The sequence below is a fragment of the Zalophus californianus genome, chromosome 9 (assembly GCF_009762305.2).
Source record: "Zalophus californianus isolate mZalCal1 chromosome 9, mZalCal1.pri.v2, whole genome shotgun sequence".
NCBI lineage: Eukaryota > Metazoa > Chordata > Mammalia > Carnivora > Otariidae > Zalophus > Zalophus californianus.
In genome coordinates, this window is record NC_045603.1 from 8432784 (window position 1) to 8453353 (window position 20570).

The 20570-nt window shown below is 47.2% G+C and overlaps 1 protein-coding gene across 7 annotated transcripts in view; it reads left to right on the top strand.

Moving 5' to 3' along the window:
* The window catches only part of MRTFA (myocardin related transcription factor A), a 193547-nt gene that overhangs the window by 160733 nt on the left and 12244 nt on the right, over positions 1-20570 (top strand). For all 7 annotated transcript variants that reach the window (XM_027592265.2, XM_027592261.2, XM_027592260.2 and 4 more), the window contains 3 exons: positions 14143-14198; positions 16627-16702; positions 17575-17736. In XM_027592265.2, coding sequence (XP_027448066.2) covers positions 14143-14198; positions 16627-16702; positions 17575-17736 — 294 coding nt within the window. The remainder of the gene's footprint in view (positions 1-14142; positions 14199-16626; positions 16703-17574; positions 17737-20570) is intronic.

Genomic DNA, 20570 nt, shown 5'->3' on the forward strand with positions numbered 1-20570 from the left:
CACAGATTAAAAAACAGTTGCTGAAAATTGTTAAGAATCAGAGAACCACTGGACAACATGGTGTTCTGTTAAGATTGTTCCTATTTTGGTCATATATTAACAGGACTATCATTTTATTAGCTTACTCTCTACATGGCAGTGGATGTTTCTTCTTTAACCTCTCTTAAACAAAACAAATAAATGTCTGGGTAGGAAATAATGTTTTTTTAAATTTCTGGGCAACTTGCCAAGAGACAGAAATGTTCACCAGTGGGGACACAGCGGTGATTCCAGGGCGGATGAGGGTCTGGTTTGAGGCTGAATTGCCCTTTACTTTTAAAAACTTAGATTTAAGATGAAAGAATCATAGGCTTCAAGGAAATGTCATTTGTCTTGTTTTAAGTGAAGTGTTTCAGTGTTCAAGACTTACGCCCCAGTGGTTACTTTGTCTAGGTGGCGGCTGGGGTGAGAGCCAATCCTCACCCGGGCTTCCATCATTTCCCATTTGCTCCAGTCCACTTGGGAGTTGCTAGAAGCTCTGTGGTAGTCTCTGTGTCCCGTGTCCCTTTCCAGTAGGAGCCCAGAAAAGACGTCCCCCAAACCCTGCAGTTTGCCCACTGCCTCTGGTCCAGTCTGTGCCCTCAGGCTCGTGCTTCTTCTAGATACTGACCCTCACAAATATTCCTGTGATCCATTTGGCTCTTTTAGATAAATAGATATCTTTCCATGAAAGAGCTAGTTGCCTATTTCTTTTTTAAAGTTGAGATCGAATTGGAGTACCTGGCTGGCTCAGTCAGAAGAATGTGTGACTCTTGATCTCAGGGTTGTGAGTTTGAGCCCCATGTTAGGTGTGGAGATTACTTAAATAAATAAATATTTTAAAAATAAAATTTTAGGGACGCCTGGGTGGCTTTGTCAGTTAAGTGTCTGCCTTCGGCTCAGGTCACAATCCCAGGGTCCTGGGATCAAGTCCTGCGTTGGGCTCCTTCCTCAGCAGGGAGTCTGCTTCTCCCTCTGCCTGCCACTCTTTCTCTCTCTGACAAATAATAAAATCTTTAAAATAAAATAAAATAGATAATTAACATAACATACTAGTTTCGGGTGTACAGTATAGCTTTTTTTTTTTTAATTTTTTAAGATGCAGAGAACCCTGCCTAATTATGTTTCTTTAGCCCAGAAATGTGACCCTTTCACTGTAGTTGAATATGAAGGTGACATGGCATTTGAGAAATACCATTATAAAATGTGTGTCGTAGGATTGGGGCTAACCCGATCCTAGATCTGAAGCCCAGAGAAAATTGTGTCAGGCACCTGGCCTCAGGAATTTTCTCTTTTATCTCAGGAGAAGACCAACTGATCGTTTCACTCCCTGGGTGTTATATGTTACATTTCTGATAGATATCACGACCTCTTCCCTGCTACCGTAGGGTGTATTCGCTCAGTGGTCAGTGACTAGCTTCAGACCTCCTCCTTGGCCAGTTGGTAACAAATCCCAAAATAGGACTCTAGAGTGATTTGTATGTTCGTGTTCTGAACATATTCATTGTTGAATCCAAAGAAAAATCCAGCAGGGAGCTCTGTTGAACGGGCCATCAAAAGTAGTCTTCTTGATAAGAGTTCTTGATACAATTTAATATCTAAAAAGTATTGTAGTATTCAGTTTTATTTAATAATTCTTGAAGTGGGGCACCTGGGTGGCTTGGTTTGTTGGGTGCCTGACTCTTGATTTCGGCTCAGGTCATGATCTTGGGGTGGTGGGATTGAGCCCTGTGTCAGTCTCCGTGCTCAAGGCAGAGTCGTCTTGCCCTCTCCCTATGCTCCTCCCCCTGCTTGCTCTCTCTCTCTTTCGAATAAATTAATAAATAAAATCTTTAAAAATAATAATTCTCGAAGTGCCTGAGGTATCCAAGGCCAACTTCTTTTCAAGGTTATAAATGGAGTGAAGGAGTTTATAAAGTCACTTGTTGAAGCTACTCACAGATTTTACCTGCACAATTATAGCCATAAAGAATCACACACTCAAGGGGGGTGTGATAGTGTCTGATGATGTGGTGATTTAACATTTTCAGCCCAGTGGGATGCGATCTGCAGAAGGGCAAAGGTGGTTTGGAGCTTTTATCTACACAGATGACTTAAGCCTATTGATTATGGGCTTCAATAAGAGGCGGTAGCTTTGGGTATGTGTGTGTGCTTCACCAGGGAGGATACACTGGGATGATAATTAACTGATCCAGAGCATTAGGCTGGGCTGTGATGTGAGAGCTAGATAGAAACGTGCCTCTGGCATAGATGTCAAAGGGAAAATCAGAAGACCAAGTTCACAATCTTTGGCCCCTCATATTTTAACGTTTTGGAATTGAGTGTACCTGCTGATATTCATGCTATATAAGATTTTCCCCAGTCTTAAGTCTCTTTCACTGCCATGGGGTCAAGGTTGTGAGACTCTGGAGCAGCTTGCACTTCTGGGAAGGAAAAGATTCAGCATCCGAGTCTCCACTTTTACATTTATTCTTGGTCGTTGGCGTTCCTGCAGGTTTGGGTGGGGGTGACAACCCAGGTGCCAAAACAGGGTTGGTGGCAAGTTTGAGTACCAAAAAATGTGCATGAAGCACGTTTTCCGATTGTTAGTTTGGATTCTTGATTGCACCAGAGTGTGTGATCCCTTCCCCACACTCCACCACCCCAGCTCGTTTTCGATTCACATGGACTTAGTTCTGGTTTTCACTGTCATGGCCAGTCCCTGGAACTGTCGACACAACTCTTTAGTTAATGTCTTTGTTGCGGGATTTTACGGTAGGCATTTTGGTATGACAGCTAAAAACAGTAAGACAAAAATTGGAAGTCGAGCCCAGTTAGCTGTCAGCATTTGATTCCACATGCACGCCGTTTCCTGCAGGAGAATGGCACAGAAAAAAAAGTTAAAACAGTAACAGTGCTTCAAGTTTAACAGCCTGTAGCAGCTGGCAAAGCACTTTCACTTTATTTAGTGCTAACAGTCATCAGTGCAGTGGTTTGTAGAATTGCCATTTTGTAGATGAGGATACTGAGGCTCAGAGGGGTCCCGTATACCACCACTGAAAGAAGCAGAGCCAGTCTGGTCTCCTGGCTCAAAAGCCCATGCTAATTCCTGAAGGTCACAGACTAATGGTTCTTAATGATAGGAATTTTACGATGATAGCCTGCTGTACTTTCCCCTGCAGTTTCAGTATTGAAAGTTGAAAACAGCATCAGATCAGGACCCATAGTTAGTGAAGTAAAGTGAAAGTTGGTAGTTGGTGAGAGTAATAACCCCTTCATTTTTGAGCCCCCCAGTAAAATTGCTTCCAAGTTGCAGCTTCTATCTACTGGCTATGAGGTTTGAAGGCCAGGGGCATCTTTCTACTTCTGTCAAAATAACCCTAGTTAGGTGTGCCTGGGTGGCTCAGTTGTTAAGCGTCTGCCTTCGGCTCAGGTCACGATCCCAGGGTCCTGGGATCCAGCCCTGCGTCGGGCTCCCTGCTCAGCAGGGAGCTGAGCTTCTCCCTCTCCCACTCCCCCTACTTGTGATCCTTCTCTCGCTCTGTCTCTCTCTGTCAAATAAATAAATAAATGAATGAATGAATGAATGAATGAATGAATGAATGAATGAATATCTTTAAAAAAAAAATAACCCTTAGTTAGATGAGAGCCTCTTGACTTCTCTTGTGCCATTGATGCTCCTTAGAAAATCTTACACTGTCCCTTTGCCACACAGTTGCCCGGGCAGGTTCCCAAGTTACAGCACAGTTACGGAGAGTCATAGATGCTTTGCAGCAGTGTAGTGTGCCCCAGGTTAAAAGCCCCTGCTCTGCCTGGATACAGAATCCTAAGATTCTGATTACACCTAAAGGTGGCGTAAACCCTTATACACCAGTGACACAGCTGACTTCTGCGCTTTCATCACTCAGGTGTGTAAGTGTCCCTCCCCTGATTCCAGCAGTCCTCTGGGCTCCTCGCACTACTTTTCTATAGCCGCCTTCTATTGAGTGTGATCGCCAGGCTGTAGATACAAACAGTAAGGTATGGAATCCATCTCAGCCAAAATAGGCCCTCACCGGGTGTGAGGGGAATGGCAAAAAGACCTGATCCTTTGACTCTCAGAAATGCACACTTTGCAACCCAGAGCAGTGAACCTGAAAGGGGCTCAGGAGATTAAACTCTACTAATTTGTGGGCACCTACATAGATAGCAGATTTGAAATTTTGAACTAAGCTGTTGAAAAAAGTTATCAAGTCCTTCCTAGGTGTACATTGTGGTGACTTAGCCCCTGGTGGTGGGGAGCGAGCAAATAAAAATCCTTTCTCATCTGCGGTGCCACCTTTCCTCTGCCTTTCGGACTTAGCCCAGGAATCTGCATCCCAGAGAGAGACATGCTAATGCCAGTGACTCTCCACCTGCACTTGGAGGAACACTGGACCAAAGGCTGCTGGTATCTTTTCCCTTTTCATTTTTAGTTGTGGTATAGATCATTGTTACTGTCTTGTCTCAGGAGTTCTGAAATAAAGGATAGCCTGTCTGCGTGATTCAAGAGTTGATGACAAATTTCCAAGACTGTTGAGGCTGCTGCTTATGGAATGGCCAGGTTTGGACAGCTTATGAGTCCGTCTCCAATGCTGAAGGCCCCTTACCATGTCAGTGGTCCATTAGGCCAAGTTAACGAACTGCCTGGAGTGGTGTGACAGGCTTCTGTGCTAGGCCAAGGGATGGGGCAAAAGGCTCCATTAACTTTGGAAGGAGTTTAGTTATGTCAAAGAAGGCTCCTTCTTCTGCTATATTGGCCCCTTCAGGAGAGGGCTGGAGGGAAAAGGAATGGGAGAATGTGTGTCCCCTTGATGTTTTTTGAGGTTATATCTGAAGTCCTTCCTTCTGTCCCATTGCCAATATTAGAGAAAAGAAGAAGGCAGCATCTCTTTCCAGAGGAATAGCCAGGAGAAGAATTAAAATGTGAAAGATCAGATTAAAATCATTGAGGTTTTTGTTTGTGGTTTTTTTGTTTTGTTTTATAGCTAACACATTTTGGGGGGGAAAAGGAGATATGTGATCAGAGATTATCTTTTGTGTCCCCCATCTCCATCCCCTCCTCCTACCTCTGTTAATGCTGAAATATACACAAATAAAAAGATCTGAATTAGAGAATCAGAAGAACCAAAGTCTAGTCTCCATTCTGTAGTTGATTAGGATGTGCTCTCAGGCAAGTCAGTTCTCCAGTATGAATTGTGGAAAATAGTAAGTCCCTTGTAATTCCCAACACACTGTACAAACGTCAGGGAGAACATGGAAGCCATTTGCAGCAACTCTGTTTGCGTTACTCGTGGGAGCCTTTTTTGTCTATCTCTAGATTGGCAGACACAGTCCTACTTTATTTCTTCTCCCCATGTCATTTTCTCTAGTACCACTTGAAAACAGAGTAACGGCCGAAGTCCTACAGGGCCCTCTCTCACCTCTCTCTCCATATCCTGCCACTCCTTGTGCACTCTGCTCTGCCACCCCGGCCTCCTGGATGTCCTCTGTCTCTCAGGCAGGTTCCCACCCAGGGCCTTTGCTCTTGCTGCGCTTCTTGCCTGGAAGGCTCTTCCAACAGATGGCTGTAGGGCTCACCCCCTTCCTCAGGTCTTTGTTCAGATGGCACACGAGAAGGTCTTTCCTGACCCTCCAGAGAGTGAAATGCTCCTGCCCCCATAGAATGACTCTCTCTCATTCAACTCCTGCTTTATATTTCTTCGTGGCACGTATCACTTCCTACAGTGTTATATGTTCATTTGTTTTATGTGTCATTCTTCACTAGAGTGTAAACTGCAGGAGAACATGGCTATCCCAGCACCAAAACAGTCTGACACGTAGGCTCTCAGTAAATATTTATTGGGAGAATGAGTAATTAACTGTTAGCAGATCTTAACCTCTTAGGGGACATAAACCTCCAGACCCCATTTCCTCACCTCTGATTTCTCCACCTGGTGCATAGTGTGCCCTGGCAGCCCACTGGCCTGGCTCCAAGATCAGCAGCCACTTCCTAAGTGTCAGTAATCCTCTGGATACTGGGCAAGCCTTACTTTGTCTAACCTGCCCACTGCTGCCGTCTCTCTTCTACCTACTCTTGTTCTTGAGGCTTACTCCTGATACCAGCTCTGCCTAGCCCTCTCCTGCCTCGGAGAGCCACCCTGGGTTCCTTTGCTGGGCTCTCTTCCTCGTTAGTGATGAACTGAATCACTTCAATTCTGGGATTCTCTTAAGATTCACCCTGGGAATTATCTTCAGTTTCTACATAACCTGTCACATTATCTTTGGATGACATGATGCACACACATACACATAGACACATATACACACGTGCACACACTTGCACATCTCTTAATAGGATGTCTCATGATCAACTCGTATCACATGCTAACTGAACACAGTCTCCCACCCTGTCCCAAGCTTACTCCTCCTATATCCCCAGTCTGGGAGTGTTAATGGCACAACCCTTCACCCAGTCATTCCACTTTATTCTTCTAAATGGCCTCTTGATCACTACTACTCGATCTTGCAAAGAGGCAGGTCTTACTGTTTTGCCATTCCTAGTGTCATAATTGATTTCAGGCAGGGGTCATCAGTAGATGCTAAAACAATGAGGTGGGTGGTGGTTAGGGAACAGGATTATTCACATGGCCTCAAAATGTTACCCCCACAGATTACATATTAATTACAAAGGAGGAAGTGCTACTTTTAAGATGGAGACATCTCCTGTCACCTTTCAAACTTTTAGCACTGTCAGTAGTTGGGCAACATGGTATTATGTGTCTTCTAATACTAAGAGTTACACATCACCTGTGTAGTCTCCTTGCCAAAAGTGTTTAACCTAAATCTAATCTTGAGGAACCAAATTCAGAATATAGGACATTCTTTCTGCAAGACAGATGGCTTAGATACTTAGGTCAGTGTCACAAAAACCAAAAAAGGCAAGAGGTACTATTCTAGATTGTGACTGAAGGGACGGCAACCAAATGTAGTGCGTGGTTCTCAGTTAAATCCTGGATTGAGGGGGAAAATCTAAAAGGTTATAAAAGACATTTTGGGGGGCAACTGAGGAAATTCAAATATGAACTGTAAATTAGATTGAATTATTGAATCAATGTTAATTTTCTTAGGTGTGATAAAGATATTTTTGTTCTATAGGAGAATGTCCTTATTCTCAGGAAATGCACACTAAAGAATTTGGGGATGAAATGTGTTGATTGATATCTGCAACTTTCAAGTGATTCTATAAACAAAAATTGTGTGTATGTGAGAGAGAACAAATATGGCTAAAAGATAACTGGTGGATCTAGGTCAGAGTTATAGGGCTGTTCATTATTCTTTCAGTGTATTTGTAGGTTTGATAGATTCAGAATTAAAAGGGGATGCAGGGAAGGGGGAGCATATGAGTGTAGACATGGGGGTGAAATGAGTATGTACCAATTACAAGCTGTGTTTCTGCTCATTTTATTTTTTCATATAAAACATCAAGTTTGAAGTATCCCCTTACCCCCATGCAGGTCTGTTTAAGTCACTCCCTTTGTTAATGTGGTGGCTACATATGGTTGAAAAATATCATGCCACTTTCTGCTGGCCCCCTTGGTTTCTGATGAGAAATTTGCTATCATTCAGATTGTTTTCCCTCTGGCTGCTTTTAAGTTTTTCATTTTCAAAAGTTTAATTGTGATGTATCCTGGCATGAATTTTTTTGGGTTTATCTTTTTTGGGATTTGCTCAGCCTTTGAATCTGTAGACTTAGGTCTCTTGTCGAATTTGGGAAGTTTTCAGCCATTTATTTCTTTAAGTACTTTTCAACCCACCTTTTTTCTTCTTCATCCAGGGCTTGGATGATATGATGTTGGTTTTTTGTTTTTGTTTCTTAAGATTCTATTTAATTATTTGACAGAAAGAGACACAGTGAGAGAGGGAACACAGCAGGGGGAGTGGGAAAGGGAGAGGCAGGCTTTCCGCTGAGCAGGGAGCCTGATGCGGGGCTCGATCACAGGACCCTGGGATCATGACCTGAGCCGAAGGCAGATGCCCAACGACTGAGCCACCCAGGGGTGACCGTGTTATCACTGAGCCATGGTGAAAGTCCTGACTCTTCACCAGCCCTCCTCTGACATCAGCAGGAAGGGGAGGGGTGTCTTATTTCTCCCAGGTGGGTTATAAGTCTAGGCTTCCTGTTTGGTCTCCACTTATTCCTTGGGTGGGGAGCATATCGTATTTATTACTGGCTGGTGAGAATGAAAGCCCCAGCTTCCTACTTGGCCTTCTTTGACACCTCTGGACAGGGGTATTGGAGAGCTGTATTATAATAGCCTTGCAACGATGGGGAGTCTAGACTCCTGGTGGGGGGTTGAGGCCATTGTTGTGGTGTCTATCTGGAATAGAATGATTATTGTCTAAAAGTTTTCTGTTTGGCGAGGTTGCCCTTTTTCTGGTCCTTCGGCCAGTGAGAGTAGGTTTTGTTGTGGCTTTTTTGTCTGCCTCCACTGGCATTTCCAGATTGTTGGCTTCTTCAGCTCCAAGTCTGGGATGTATGAGATAAAGAGGAAACCCAGGGAACTCACCACTGTATCATTCTTTGGGTCCCAAGGTCCCTAGCCAGTTTGCCTTCTTCTCTTCACCTTTCAGAATGAACTTAGATTTGTTTGTTTTACTACTTTTTTTTTTTTATTAAGTAAACTCTACCCCCAACGTGGGGCTTGAACTCATGACCCCAAGATTAAGAGTTACATGCTCCTTCACTGAGCCAGCCAGGCAGGCACCCCTACTTACATTTGTTTTATATATAACATCCAGAATTTTAAGTTGTACTTAGCGGGAGGAGTAGAGAACAATAGGTCTGCTCCATCTTCCCAGATGCAGAAGTTCCTGCAGTAGCACATGAAGGGTCTTCGTGGGCTAGACTCTGCCTCCCCTCCAACTTCATTGTCCCCACATGACCTCCTCCTGGGTCCCACCATATCAGACTACTTGTAGCCCCTTGAATTTGTTGTGCTCCTTTGTACCTTCATGCTCTTGTTCTTCCTTAGCCTCAGATGACCACTCCCTTTCTTGTCTGTCTGTAGTGTTTCTGTTTTGTTCATTTGGGTTTTCTCTGTGAAATCTACCAGGAAAGTTCTTACACTCTTTCCTTGAGCTGAATTTTGCCTCTTCTGTCCTATGTAGCACTTTAAATTGCCTCTATAATTGTACTTCCATCTTGTATTGTAATTATTTGTCTTTTTCTCTAACCAGACCATGAACTGCCTTTGAGGGTTGGGACCCTATTCTGTATATCTTTGTCCTCAGTGACTAGCATAATAGTTACTTAAGAATTGTTTCTTGGACAGATGGATGGATGGATGGCTACATTTCTAATTTCCCACCTGGATTATTAAATCTATTTATCCCCCCCCACCACCACCAAACCCCCAACTTACATATCCACTGTGTGTATGCCTGCTGCTTCTATTGTGGAAAAAGAAATCCATCAGGCTTGCCTGAAGGAAAGCCTCCTCGGGCTGTGGCACTCCATTGACGCCTGTTAGTGTACTGTGTTCATAGCCTTTGAGTTCCTCTGAGTGTAGACTTGGTGGTGAGCTTCTGGCAAAAGTATCTTATTGAGGATGGGAACCATCATTTTTCTTATATCAACACCTAATAAAGTGACATTCTGACACAGGCACTTAATAAATACTCCTTAATGATAACGAGGAAATGAGTCCTGATGGCTAATTGCTGTCTTTCCTCACTGAGATGCATTTCCAGAACTGTTTTGTGGGTTGTAGAAGACTTTGACTTGCCTACATGTTTAAGTAAATCTGGGACTGATTTAATGTCCTAATTTAATGCTATAGGTTGGTTTTTAAGGGTCCTTACACTTACTGTCTAGTGCTAGATTAAATCCTGACTGCTCAATCCCTGTGCTCCTGTACTGTAAGCCACAAAGCTCAGTGGATACACTGAGTGTAGCATTGAACTCCTCCTTGGAAGCTGATGGCAGTATATTTTTTAAAAAATTAAAACCATTTTTCTCTTTTTAGTTCACAAGGCCCTCATTTAATTAAGGCAGCAAAAATGTAGGGGGAGAAAGAAAATGGGCACTGGAGAGAGGGAACAGAATATAAATTGGTGGCTATAGCCAGCCAGGGGCGAGACCCACATCTAGAACTGAAACTGTGATTAAGAACGTCACACCTCTTAGCCACTTCTGTTCATTTGATTTCCATGAGGAGCTTGGTTATTTTTCCTTTCCGTATGTGCTTCACACTTCCCTTTGTGCACACAAAGCAGTAAAGTGTCCCAGTGGAACCAGCTTCCAGACAGTGGGAGTAAAGGGCCAGGAGCTGCCCTCGCACCCCAAACATGTATATGCTTGCAAGCCATACCACAGCTCTTGGGTGTGTATCGGTTTTGGGGGCTTCTCTCTCAAAGACTGCCTTCTAGGAGTTTCCGGGGAAATGAAATTTCTGAGTAACATCCTGGCTCTTGTGGCAAAGCCATTAAGACAGGTAAGGAGGAGGGAGTTGGAGGTCCAAGGTGAATGTAGCCCTCCTCATTGGACCCATATTTATGGGTTAACTCTGAGTCTTTCCGGGTCTTTCTACAACGAGCAGAGGCCTAAACTTTAAAAACGATTTTCTGCTTTGTTGCGACTGCTTACAAAGCCTAAGGTGATTTTGACTACTCACTGCCGCTCACTCCTCCGAGGAAGCCCGGGGCTTACCTTTAACCACCCTGCGTCTCTTTCACTAGCTTCGCCTTCATTGCTGCAATGTGGCTTACAGCACAGCCAGCTGGATGCGTGCGGGAATGCCCTCTCCTCCCCGAGACCCAGTGCACGGAGGGCCCTGGCTGCCCCAACTCCAGTTTCTCCCCACGGAAGCCCGAGGAGTGGCCTACAGGAACCCTGACAGAAACCTGGAGGAAGGGGGCCGTTGCTCCCTTCTTCTGTTGGAAATAGCTATTGAAGTTGCTGAACCTGCTCTCAGAGAGCAGAGTTAGCAATGGGGAAAGAGTAGCACAGAGCAAGTGGGCTACTCACGGACTGGGAGAAACCAACACATGTGTCAGAAGGTTGGGACCAGAGAAGAAAGGATAGGCAGAACTAGAGCTGGGCTGGGGCCTGCCACTCGATGAGTGACCTCCCAGGTTACTGGGCTGTTAGCTTCATCATGGATAAAATTAGAAGGAGGGTCCTTACGTCGTGGGTTGGTACTAGAGGTTTCAGCATGGTTATAATGTTGTTATAAAATCTTGTGGGATTGGTAATTACTGTCTTGTGTCTTGAATTCTTTTCTTGGTCCTCATTTCTGGTTCTCTTGCTCAGGCCCTGAGCAGTGGGATGAATTCCTCTGGTCTCTCATTACCCCTCCCACTTGTTTCCTAGTATCAGTGCTGGAGGCTGCCCCTTAAGCTCCAGGGTGAGCCCCAGGTTTCAGACCGTGGCTTTCTGTGCTTGCGGTCACTTTGAACCCCTCTTCGCACCTGTTGTGGTCAGGGCTGTGGTCAAGCTGACCTTTCCAGTTGCCTGCACTCAGCACTCCGTTCAGGCAGTACGTGTAATTGAAGCCTCCTTGCCTCCCCATCCGATAGGGTCGTCCTTCTCCACCTTTTGAAGAAGTTAAGAAATCAACCCAGAGGAATGGGAAGAAGTCTGACTCGAGGGTGAGATAGAGTGAGGTTGTCATCCTAACTCTGTCACTTGTTAGCCTTTCCTAGCTTCTGGAGCCTGTCCTTATCTATAAATTGGAGTATTACCTACCACATGGGATCATTAGGAGTATTAAATCAGATAACATGTTTTAAATATCTGGAACAGTGCCTACCACATAAGTAGGCCCTCCATAATTATTACTCTCTCCTTTGCTGTTACTTGAAAATACCCTTACCAAACAGGAAGTCATATATGCGACAGCCGGTTCTCCTGCCTCTTACCCCCTTGGTGCTACATCATCCTTAATAGGCTCCCCTTCAATCTAGAAATTCTGTGCTTTGTGAGTTGTTTTTCCAGAAATTGGATTTGTGCCTTACCCCTTGGGATAGCCAAGGTAGGTCGCAAACTAGCCGGGGTTCTAGATAGGTGTGTGGCTGTGGTATTAACACTAGCAGGTGTGTGTGGGACTCGAACCCATGATTCAACTGCATCACTGCGTCTGGTGATAGCAGCACTTCATGTCCGTCTGTGTGTGCTCCATTTGCTTCAGAGCACTCCACTTTCATCTGACTCACAGGAGTCCTGAGCGGCAGGCAGATTCTCACTCTGCAGAAGAAGAAAATGAGACCCAGAACTCAGTCCCCTGTATCACGCTACTAATGATTGGTAGAACCCAGGAAAACACCAGTTTTTTTTTATTTTGAGCCTTGATTTTTCTATCCGGAAATTCTGTGAAGTTTTGAACCCAGATGAAAGCCTGAATTCTGGCCATGCAGGTGAAAGTTTAGAAAGTTTACAGCTCTGCCACAGAACCCTCTCGCTTTCCTGTCACTAGGGTACACCTTGTGTCCATTTCTTACAGAATATTCATCAATTCATTGAATGAATTATGTGCTGGGCACCGTAGGCCCCGGGATAGTGTCAGAAACAAAGGAAAGAGTCCTCTGTCAACCAGTTAGAAAGAATGTCTGATGGTGATGAGTGCTGTACAGAAGAATAAGGCAGAAAGGAAGCTAGGGGTGGTGGGGGAGACACTGAGTTTTCTTTCGCTTTGATTCTTTGTATTTACTGTTTCCTCCATGAGAGTGGCCCATCACACCCTATTACCAGATTCTGGCATATGAGGGCTTTTGGAGACTGGTTTTGGAGTTGAACCAGCTTTACCCAGTAGAAGCAGGTGCAGGAGCTGTCTGCTTACCCACTGAATTGCTCAAGACCTCCCCAGATTAGGGCTGGGATAGCCTGGAGGGTGCCCTGGAATGCTCTGGTAGGTGGGGAGGGAGGCTGTGCTGGTTTTTCTTAGAGATTATTTGTGAAATCTAGAGCTCCCCCTGCTGTTAGAAGATGGGGAGGCTCTCAAGTGATCTTTTTAAATGATTGTTTTTTATCCTAAGATTTCAGAAATGTTTGTTTTTTAAGTAAGGACTGCTGGGACATTTAGATCTTTCTGCTGGGACTGTTGTTGCTGAGGCCCAGCCCCCAGGAGCGGGGTAGGGGGAGGAAGCACAAAAGCCCAGGCAGGATAGGGTCATATCTGTGCTCTTGCTACTTTTAGCTTCTCCCCTGAGCTCCTACCACTAGAGCAGCCTAGCAAAAGTTATCTCCACACACAGTTTCACAGCTGTTCTGAAATTCTAGGGCAGCAGAAGTGAAACTGACCACTGTCTTGTAAATTTCTCTCTTATTGCTGCTGTTCCCTACTTGAAGTGAGTCAGGCCTTTTCCCCTCTTACCCTCAGGGTGTCCCGACTCATCCTTTGTCTTTATAGCCAAGTGCTTGACACAAAACTCTCTTCATTGTGCCACGTTGGAGGAGATTTGGTTCTGGTTTGATCTTGTTTGCTGAGTCGAGAGCTGTGGTCTGCATAGTGGTGGGCTTCAGGGTCTGTAGCGAGCCCTTCCTGTTAGCTGCTGGTTGTGTGCAACAGGGTCAACCATACAATTACTGTGAAGGTTTTTTAGTCCTCAGAGATGAAATTCAAGGTAATTTTAGCAGCACTAAATTAGCTGAAGTGAAGAAGGAAATGGCATCCAAGCAGACATAGGTCTTTCTGGTGTAAGTGCCCCATTCAGTTTGGTCAGTTTGTGATTCCTAATTAGGTTGAAGAAGTAAGGTGGACCCGACATGCTGCTGTATTCCTGTCTGTGTCCCTGTGTCCCTGTCTTCACCAGAATGAGGTGGGGCCCAGCAGACATTCCTGGAGGGTTGACTGTGCAGCTAATGGTCTAGTAATGGGTCCAGGATATTTTTTTTAAGTTGTATTCCATTTGTGCACTTTATAGAGCCTGAGCTTAAACAGTGACTGTTCTCATTAGGAATGAAGTAACCAAAACTGTTAATGGGGTAGCTGAACCATAAAGATACGTGCTTACTCAGGTGCCATGTTCTTCTTCACTTCCGCTAAGAATTAGTATTGCTAAAATTAACTTGAATTAAAATGCCTTCTCCACTGTAAATTGTACACATGCTTCATAAAACTAATTCTTTTATGATTCTTTCCCCAACAGCTTTGAAAAGTCCAGCTGCGTTTCATGAACAGAGAAGGAGCTTGGAGCGGGCCAGGGTAAGGCCTTTCTTCCCTGAGGGCCTCCAGAACCCATTGCATTGCTGGTGCGTCCCTTCCAGTCTAGTGGAAGGGGCCAGCCCACACCTCAGTTCCAGACACAGAGTGCTGCCTTTTTCTTTTCCATCCCCACCCCAGCCATCTCACAGCGTGATGTGAAATGTGATCAGAATTTCTCCTTTACTGCGTTTACGGGTATATGATGATCAGTCCTCCTTCCTGTTACTTTGGAGACCGCTGGTATATTCCCATCAAATTCCACTTACCCTTCTGTAGATGTTAGGACACGAACACCAGCCATGGAAAAGCTGGCTGAGGGGCTGGTCTTCCACATCTGTGGCTGCACTGCCCACGCCTCTCCAGGAAGGGCATTCCAAGGGGCAGGAAACCTCACCAGTCTCCGTGTGCCCTGAGTAGCCAGTGTCCACTTGAGGCGGTGGATACAGAAGCCGGGCCCCTGGTTTGAGCCTGGTTTGAGCCCTGGTTCCTGCTATAGCACCTGGCCTGCTGCCGTGTCCCCCCCTTGGTTTCAGTTCCCTCAGGGGGATATTCTGCTGCCCAGTGTGGACAGAGATGGGGAAGTCATCAGAACATGCTTTCCCTCCTCCCCCTTCACTTTTTTCTTTTACATAAAAGACAAGAAAAGAGAACCTCCCCAGTGGAGGACCATATAGGTCAGGGCTTCATAAGACCCGCAACTCTTTCAGAGACTGAAATATCTACTTCTGAGACTTTCTTACTGTCTTATTTTATTCTTAAAAAAATTTCTAAGGAAAATTATGATTAATTCTTAGAGTGAGTGGGAAGAATGAGGTCACCGACACCGGGAACCAAAGCAGTAACAAACTGTGCTGTTGTAGTTACTGGGAGGAGTGGAGGATACGGGGGAGGGAGGTGCAGGGGGGGCATTGTCTGGGCCCCTGACCCAGTTGTAAGACTTGGTGCCATTACCTGGATTGCTTCTCAAGTACACAGGAAGCTAATTGGAGCTCAGTAGAACCACGGTTACCTACGGAGTACTTCCACGTGTGGAGCGATGTCATTCGCTCATTTCGGCTCTTACGAGTTAGGTGCTCTTCTCTTCATTTCGTAGCTGCAGCTAAGAGAGGTTAACTAACTTGTCAAGCTAGTCAGTGGCAAAGCTGGGATTCAAACTTTGGTCTGTGGACTCCAGGTATTTTCTTAATTAGTACTGCATCCTAGCTCGTCTTTGGCCATGATTCAGAATGTCAGGTAGCTTAGAAAATACGCCTCCCTCATGCCCATGAAGACCTGTGGTGTCCGATACCTGTTCTGCCATGTTCTGCAGCAGCCGTGGCAGTCCCATTGTCCTCTGCAGATGGGGCAGAGTGATAGATCCAGAGCCGTCTCCCCTGGGGCGAGCACAGAGCTGCCCAGTCAGAGCTCCAAGACAGTGGGCGAGCGCCAGGGCTTTACCTCTCCCACAGGCAGTGTGCTCTGCTGTGTTAGTTTCTACTCTACGCTACTCTACCTTGTCCTGTCTTGTCCTGTCCTTTCCTGGTTTTGACCTACTCATGGTCTTGACCTGTGGTTTGAAAAATTCTGGTGCAGCAGTTAAGAGCACAGACTCTGGAGTCAGACAGACCTGGGGCCACCTGGCCGTTATAGCACAAGCGCCAGGCGCTGAGACTGATCAGGAATGCTTTAGTTCACCTGGAGTCTCAGAAATGAGGGCATTGGACTTGAAGGAACTACAGCTATGACACCGTATAGCAGAATTAGTAATACATTGGGCAGCCATTCAAAATGAATGGAAAATGCTCATGAGATTATACAGTGCTACATTTTTTGAACAAGATATAAAATTATATTCGGGTGCCTGGGTGGCTCAGATGGTTAAGCGTCTGCCTTCCGCTCAGGTCATGATCCCAGGGTCCTGGGATCAAGTCCCACATCAGGCTCCCTGCTCCTTGGGAGCCTGCTTCTCCCTCTGCCTCTCTCTCTCTCTGTCTCTCATGAATAAATAAATAAAAAGTTTAAAAAAAAAGATAAAAAATTATATTCGCTATGATTACAGCTCTGCAAAATTAGACATCTTTTGCATGGCAGAATGATTAGGAATAAATATCCCAAAATACTAACAGTGGGTGATTAAAAATTTTTGTTATTGTTTACTTTGTAATTTTCTAAATTTTCTTTGATGAACATATATTACTTTTATGATAGTACAAGTAATACATTTTTAAGAAATATGTTAATAGTTCAGCGTCAGAGAAACAAGTAGTCTGGACAGATGAGGGGGTGCCCTGAGCAGGTGCATTGGAAGTGGATGCACCCCCGCCCCTCCAGGCCTCTCCTGAACCCTGCAGGCTCCAGGCTGGGATGGGGGGCGGTCAGGGACTACAGAGGTTCCATTCCATAACTTGTATCCTGGATTTGAGATTCTCTTGGTGTGTTTTTTCTATAGACAGAGGACTATCTGAAACGGAAGATTCGTTCCCGGCCGGAGAGATCGGAGCTGGTCAGGATGCATATTTTGGAAGGTGTGTTAGGTTGGAAATGCTTCCTCCCCTTACCCTTGCTGTTTTCATCGTGCATCACCCACATTTCTGTGTCCCTCTTTCTTATCACTCCCATTTCTGTTGACTGCGTAAGCCAAACCTTAACACAGTAGAACGGCAGAGCTGCGAGTTCTGCAAATTCCTAGAGCAGCACAGTCACATTATCTTATGTTGGTTTGCCCCTTTCTCCTCTGGCCACGTGGTGGCCCTGGATCTTGCCATCCCTTGGTTTGAAAGCCTTTTCTCCAGAATCTTCTAAAAACGCACTTCCTTTCTGTGTTCATTCACTCCTTCACTCCCACATCCATTCAGCATCACATGAGCACCTGTGACACCCACGTAAGCTCATCCTAGGTGTGTCTGCCTGGCCTGGCACACACTTCTGTCCCCATTCTAGTGAAGAGACTGTTTTGGCTGCTGAAAGCAGTGTGAATCTATCCATTTTGTTGTTTTTAGTTTTGAGTCACCTTTGAGTTTGGAAGAGAACTTCCTTAGCCTGAGTCCCGCTTTGTACAGAGAGACACTGAGACCCAGAGCAGGGACTGAATTGCCTTCGTAACCCAGAAAGTTTGAGGGAGGGCAGGGTGTGCTCCATCATCTGCTGCACTTTCAGTTCTGTAGCCCCCCATGCCCAGTGACCTTGGCTGGGTGTGCCCACACTCTGTCTGCAGTCGGGCCCCTTCTTGTGTCCTGTAGAACTTAAAGCTGGGCCGCTCTTCTCTGCCTGGGACACTCTCTACATCCTGATGGCTTCTGCTCCTTCCCCAGAGGGAAGCAGAGCTGCTCTGGAGTTCCCAGGGTAGAGCCAGGTCCATTCCTACATCCTCCTGCACTCCATTCTCTCCCACGGGCAGAGACCTCGGCCGAGCCTTCCCTCCAGGCCAAGCAGCTGAAGCTGAAGAGAGCCAGACTGGCCGATGACCTCAACGAGAAGATTGCACAGAGGCCGGGCCCCATGGAGCTGGTTGAGAAGAACATTCTGCCTGTTGAGTCCAGCTTGAAAGAAGCCATCATTGGTGAGGAGGCCCCAGGCACCCTGTGTGAACGTGCAGGCCAGATGCAGGAGGAAGGGGCTCTGGACTTCTTACTGCTTGACTTCCTGCTTTGACTTGGGGAACTGGGGTGCAGAGTGTGAGAGCCCGAGAAAGAGGTTGTGTTAGCTTGGAACAGTGCCAGTGGCCTCAGGGATCATGCCGGAATAACTAACAGAGGGGCCTCTGTCCCCTGTCTTCTCTGTACACTGTCTCACTGGGTAGCTAGATGTCAGGATTGGTGTGTATGAACCTACGGAGATGCCAGGAATCAGAAGTCTCTTCCTTACTGTTTTTTTTATTAGTGAAATCTCTCCTTGAAGCCTGGCACTTTATACAAATACTTCACTCAACAAATATTGATTGATCTGAGAGGTGTGCCAGGTGCTAGGTCACAGCCCCACGAAGCAGAGCGAGCCCCTCACCCTTCTCGAACTCCCACCTAGGAGCAGGTTCAGGCAGGTAAACAGCTAGCGGCCGGACAGAGGCAGCAGCTGTGCTGGACGGAGCCCCAGCTGCTCTGGGCACACAGAGGAAGGTCCCCATCCCGGCTCTGCAAGGGGGGTGGTTTGGGAGAGGTGACAGCCGAGACGGGCTGCGGGATGAGTTGGAATTAAAGTACATACGGGGAGAGAGGCGCTACGAGCTAGCTCCAGGGAGGGAGAGCCTCGCAGGGCGAGGAGCAGCCTGGGCGTGGAGCTGGAAGGACGGGGGAGGTGGGCAGAGTCCGGGACATGACAGGGCCTTGTGTGCCCTGGGCAGGTGTTCGGACCTGATTCCTTTAGATTTTGGTAGTTGTTAGTACAGACATGTCTTCTTGGCTACAGTGGGCCTAAGACCTGGTCCTGCCCCTGGGAGGTTGCCATGAGGCTCACCTGCTCCCTCCGTCATAAGGAGTTAGATCTTCTGGGCGGGGTACCAGGGGGGGAACCACAGACCCCAGAGCAGGCTGAGTTGGGCCATGAGCCCTGGGTCAGAGGAGACTTTGGTTTCCAGAGCCTCTGTGCTGCAGACAGTGGTTCGACAGGGTAGGAGGCAGCTGGCGTGCCCTACCAGCCCCTTTGCCAGTTGGTGCTGATAACCCTCTTAGTTCCCCGCTTTGCCCTGGCATTCATCCCACCTCATCTCCGTGTTCCCCTACCCTGATCCTCACCGGATTCCATAGCAGCCCCTAATGTCAGGCCTGTGTTTAGGCCCAGGTCAGTTCTGGACTCTCCAGCCACCAAAATGTGAGAGTCAGCATGGTGCCAGGCCCTGTGTGAAGTCGTGCAGTTTACAAAGATGAACAAAATATGATGCTGCCCTCCAAGAATGCAGTACAATGAGAGAAGACTGACGTAGGAATGAGCACTTTCTGAGTCTGGCTCCCGGTCAGATGCCAGTGCTGTGTAGTGAGAAGGCCACGGTCCTGTGACATAGTAGCTGAGTCACCGGCCTCACAGGATGGGCTGCAGGCCCACAGGCAATAATGGATATAAAGGGCCTGGCAGTCTTGGGCGTCTTAGGAGACGCACAGAAGGGCTGCTGCCATCAGCAGTCTGATTCATTACAGACCAGGGGACAGGTGCTGTAGTGACGACGTGGGGGTAATAGTATGCAGTGCGAGCCGGACCAACACAGCTTCTCTCAGAGATGGGCCCGGTGGGGAGGCCCAGAGAAGTATCACACACCGTAGGACACACGTGGGGTCCACTTTGCCCAATGGAGAAGGTACAGAAGGACATTCCAGGCACAGGGGGCTGTGTGGGCAGTGGCCTGGAGGTGTGGCAGAGCATAGCTGGTTTGAGGTTGGGGAGGTAGTGTAGTTTGGTACGCAGGTAAAATAACCACTAGTGACCTGAGAGAAAGCATTTGCCAGCAAAAGCCAGAACGTGTGGGTTGGGGAATGAGTAGGTGGTAAGGAAGTGTTAACAGCAGATGCAGACCATTTGTCTGCAAATGGTGAAGGAAGAAAGAGGGAGGTGGTGGGCTGCAAAGGAGTTTTAGACTGGGAGAAATGCAGCTTTGTGGCTGAGAGGAAGGAGTCAGAGGAAGAGCTGGGTCCTGGGAGGGGAGAGACTCCGGCCACGTCTGAGGAGGAGGAGGAGGCGGCGAAGCTGGGTGTGCAGAGTGTGGGGAGGGGGCCGCAGTGGTCCTGAGCCCTGATAAAGGTGGGGGTGCAACAGGGGCTTTGCAGAGGCTGACCACCCACTGTCTTCCCCACACACTCCCCAAGGCCACTCACAGCACACCGCTGCCCTCCCCTCCAGGCCACCCACCCCCAGTTGATCTCTAAGATTCACGTCAAGACCCATCCTCCAAGAAGTCTTCCTGAGCGTCTCCACAGAGTCTATGTTGCCCTTGAGCAAAGGGGTTTGGACCAAAATCAGAGGGCAGGGACCCTGGCCCACCCTGCTCATTGGGCTTCTCCAGTGTGGCCAGCCACTGGTTCCTGTTGGACTGCCCTCAGGACGAGCCAGAGCGTCTCTGTCCCGGATTCCTCCGTCGCGTGCTGGTGCTGGGTGGCTGCCATCCCGTGGCCTGTCTCCTTGCTGGGAGGAAGAGCTGCTGGGAGAAGTCTAGATGTGTCAGTGGCCTGGAGTATACGGCAGTAATCGCGCTCCATTTCCCCCTTGCACCGTGTGCGCAGCTCCTGCCAGGACGGGGGGGTGGGGGGGTGTAGGAACTGGCCCAGCAGTGAGGAGTACTGGCTCCAGCACCACTGTTTGCTCGCGGACATTTGAGCTCAGGTATGTCCTTCCCTGGTCCCAGGGGAGGAGAGAGCCTCAGCTCGTGGCCCTGGAGAGGAAGAGTCTGCTGGGAGAGTTCCTGGTTTGTTC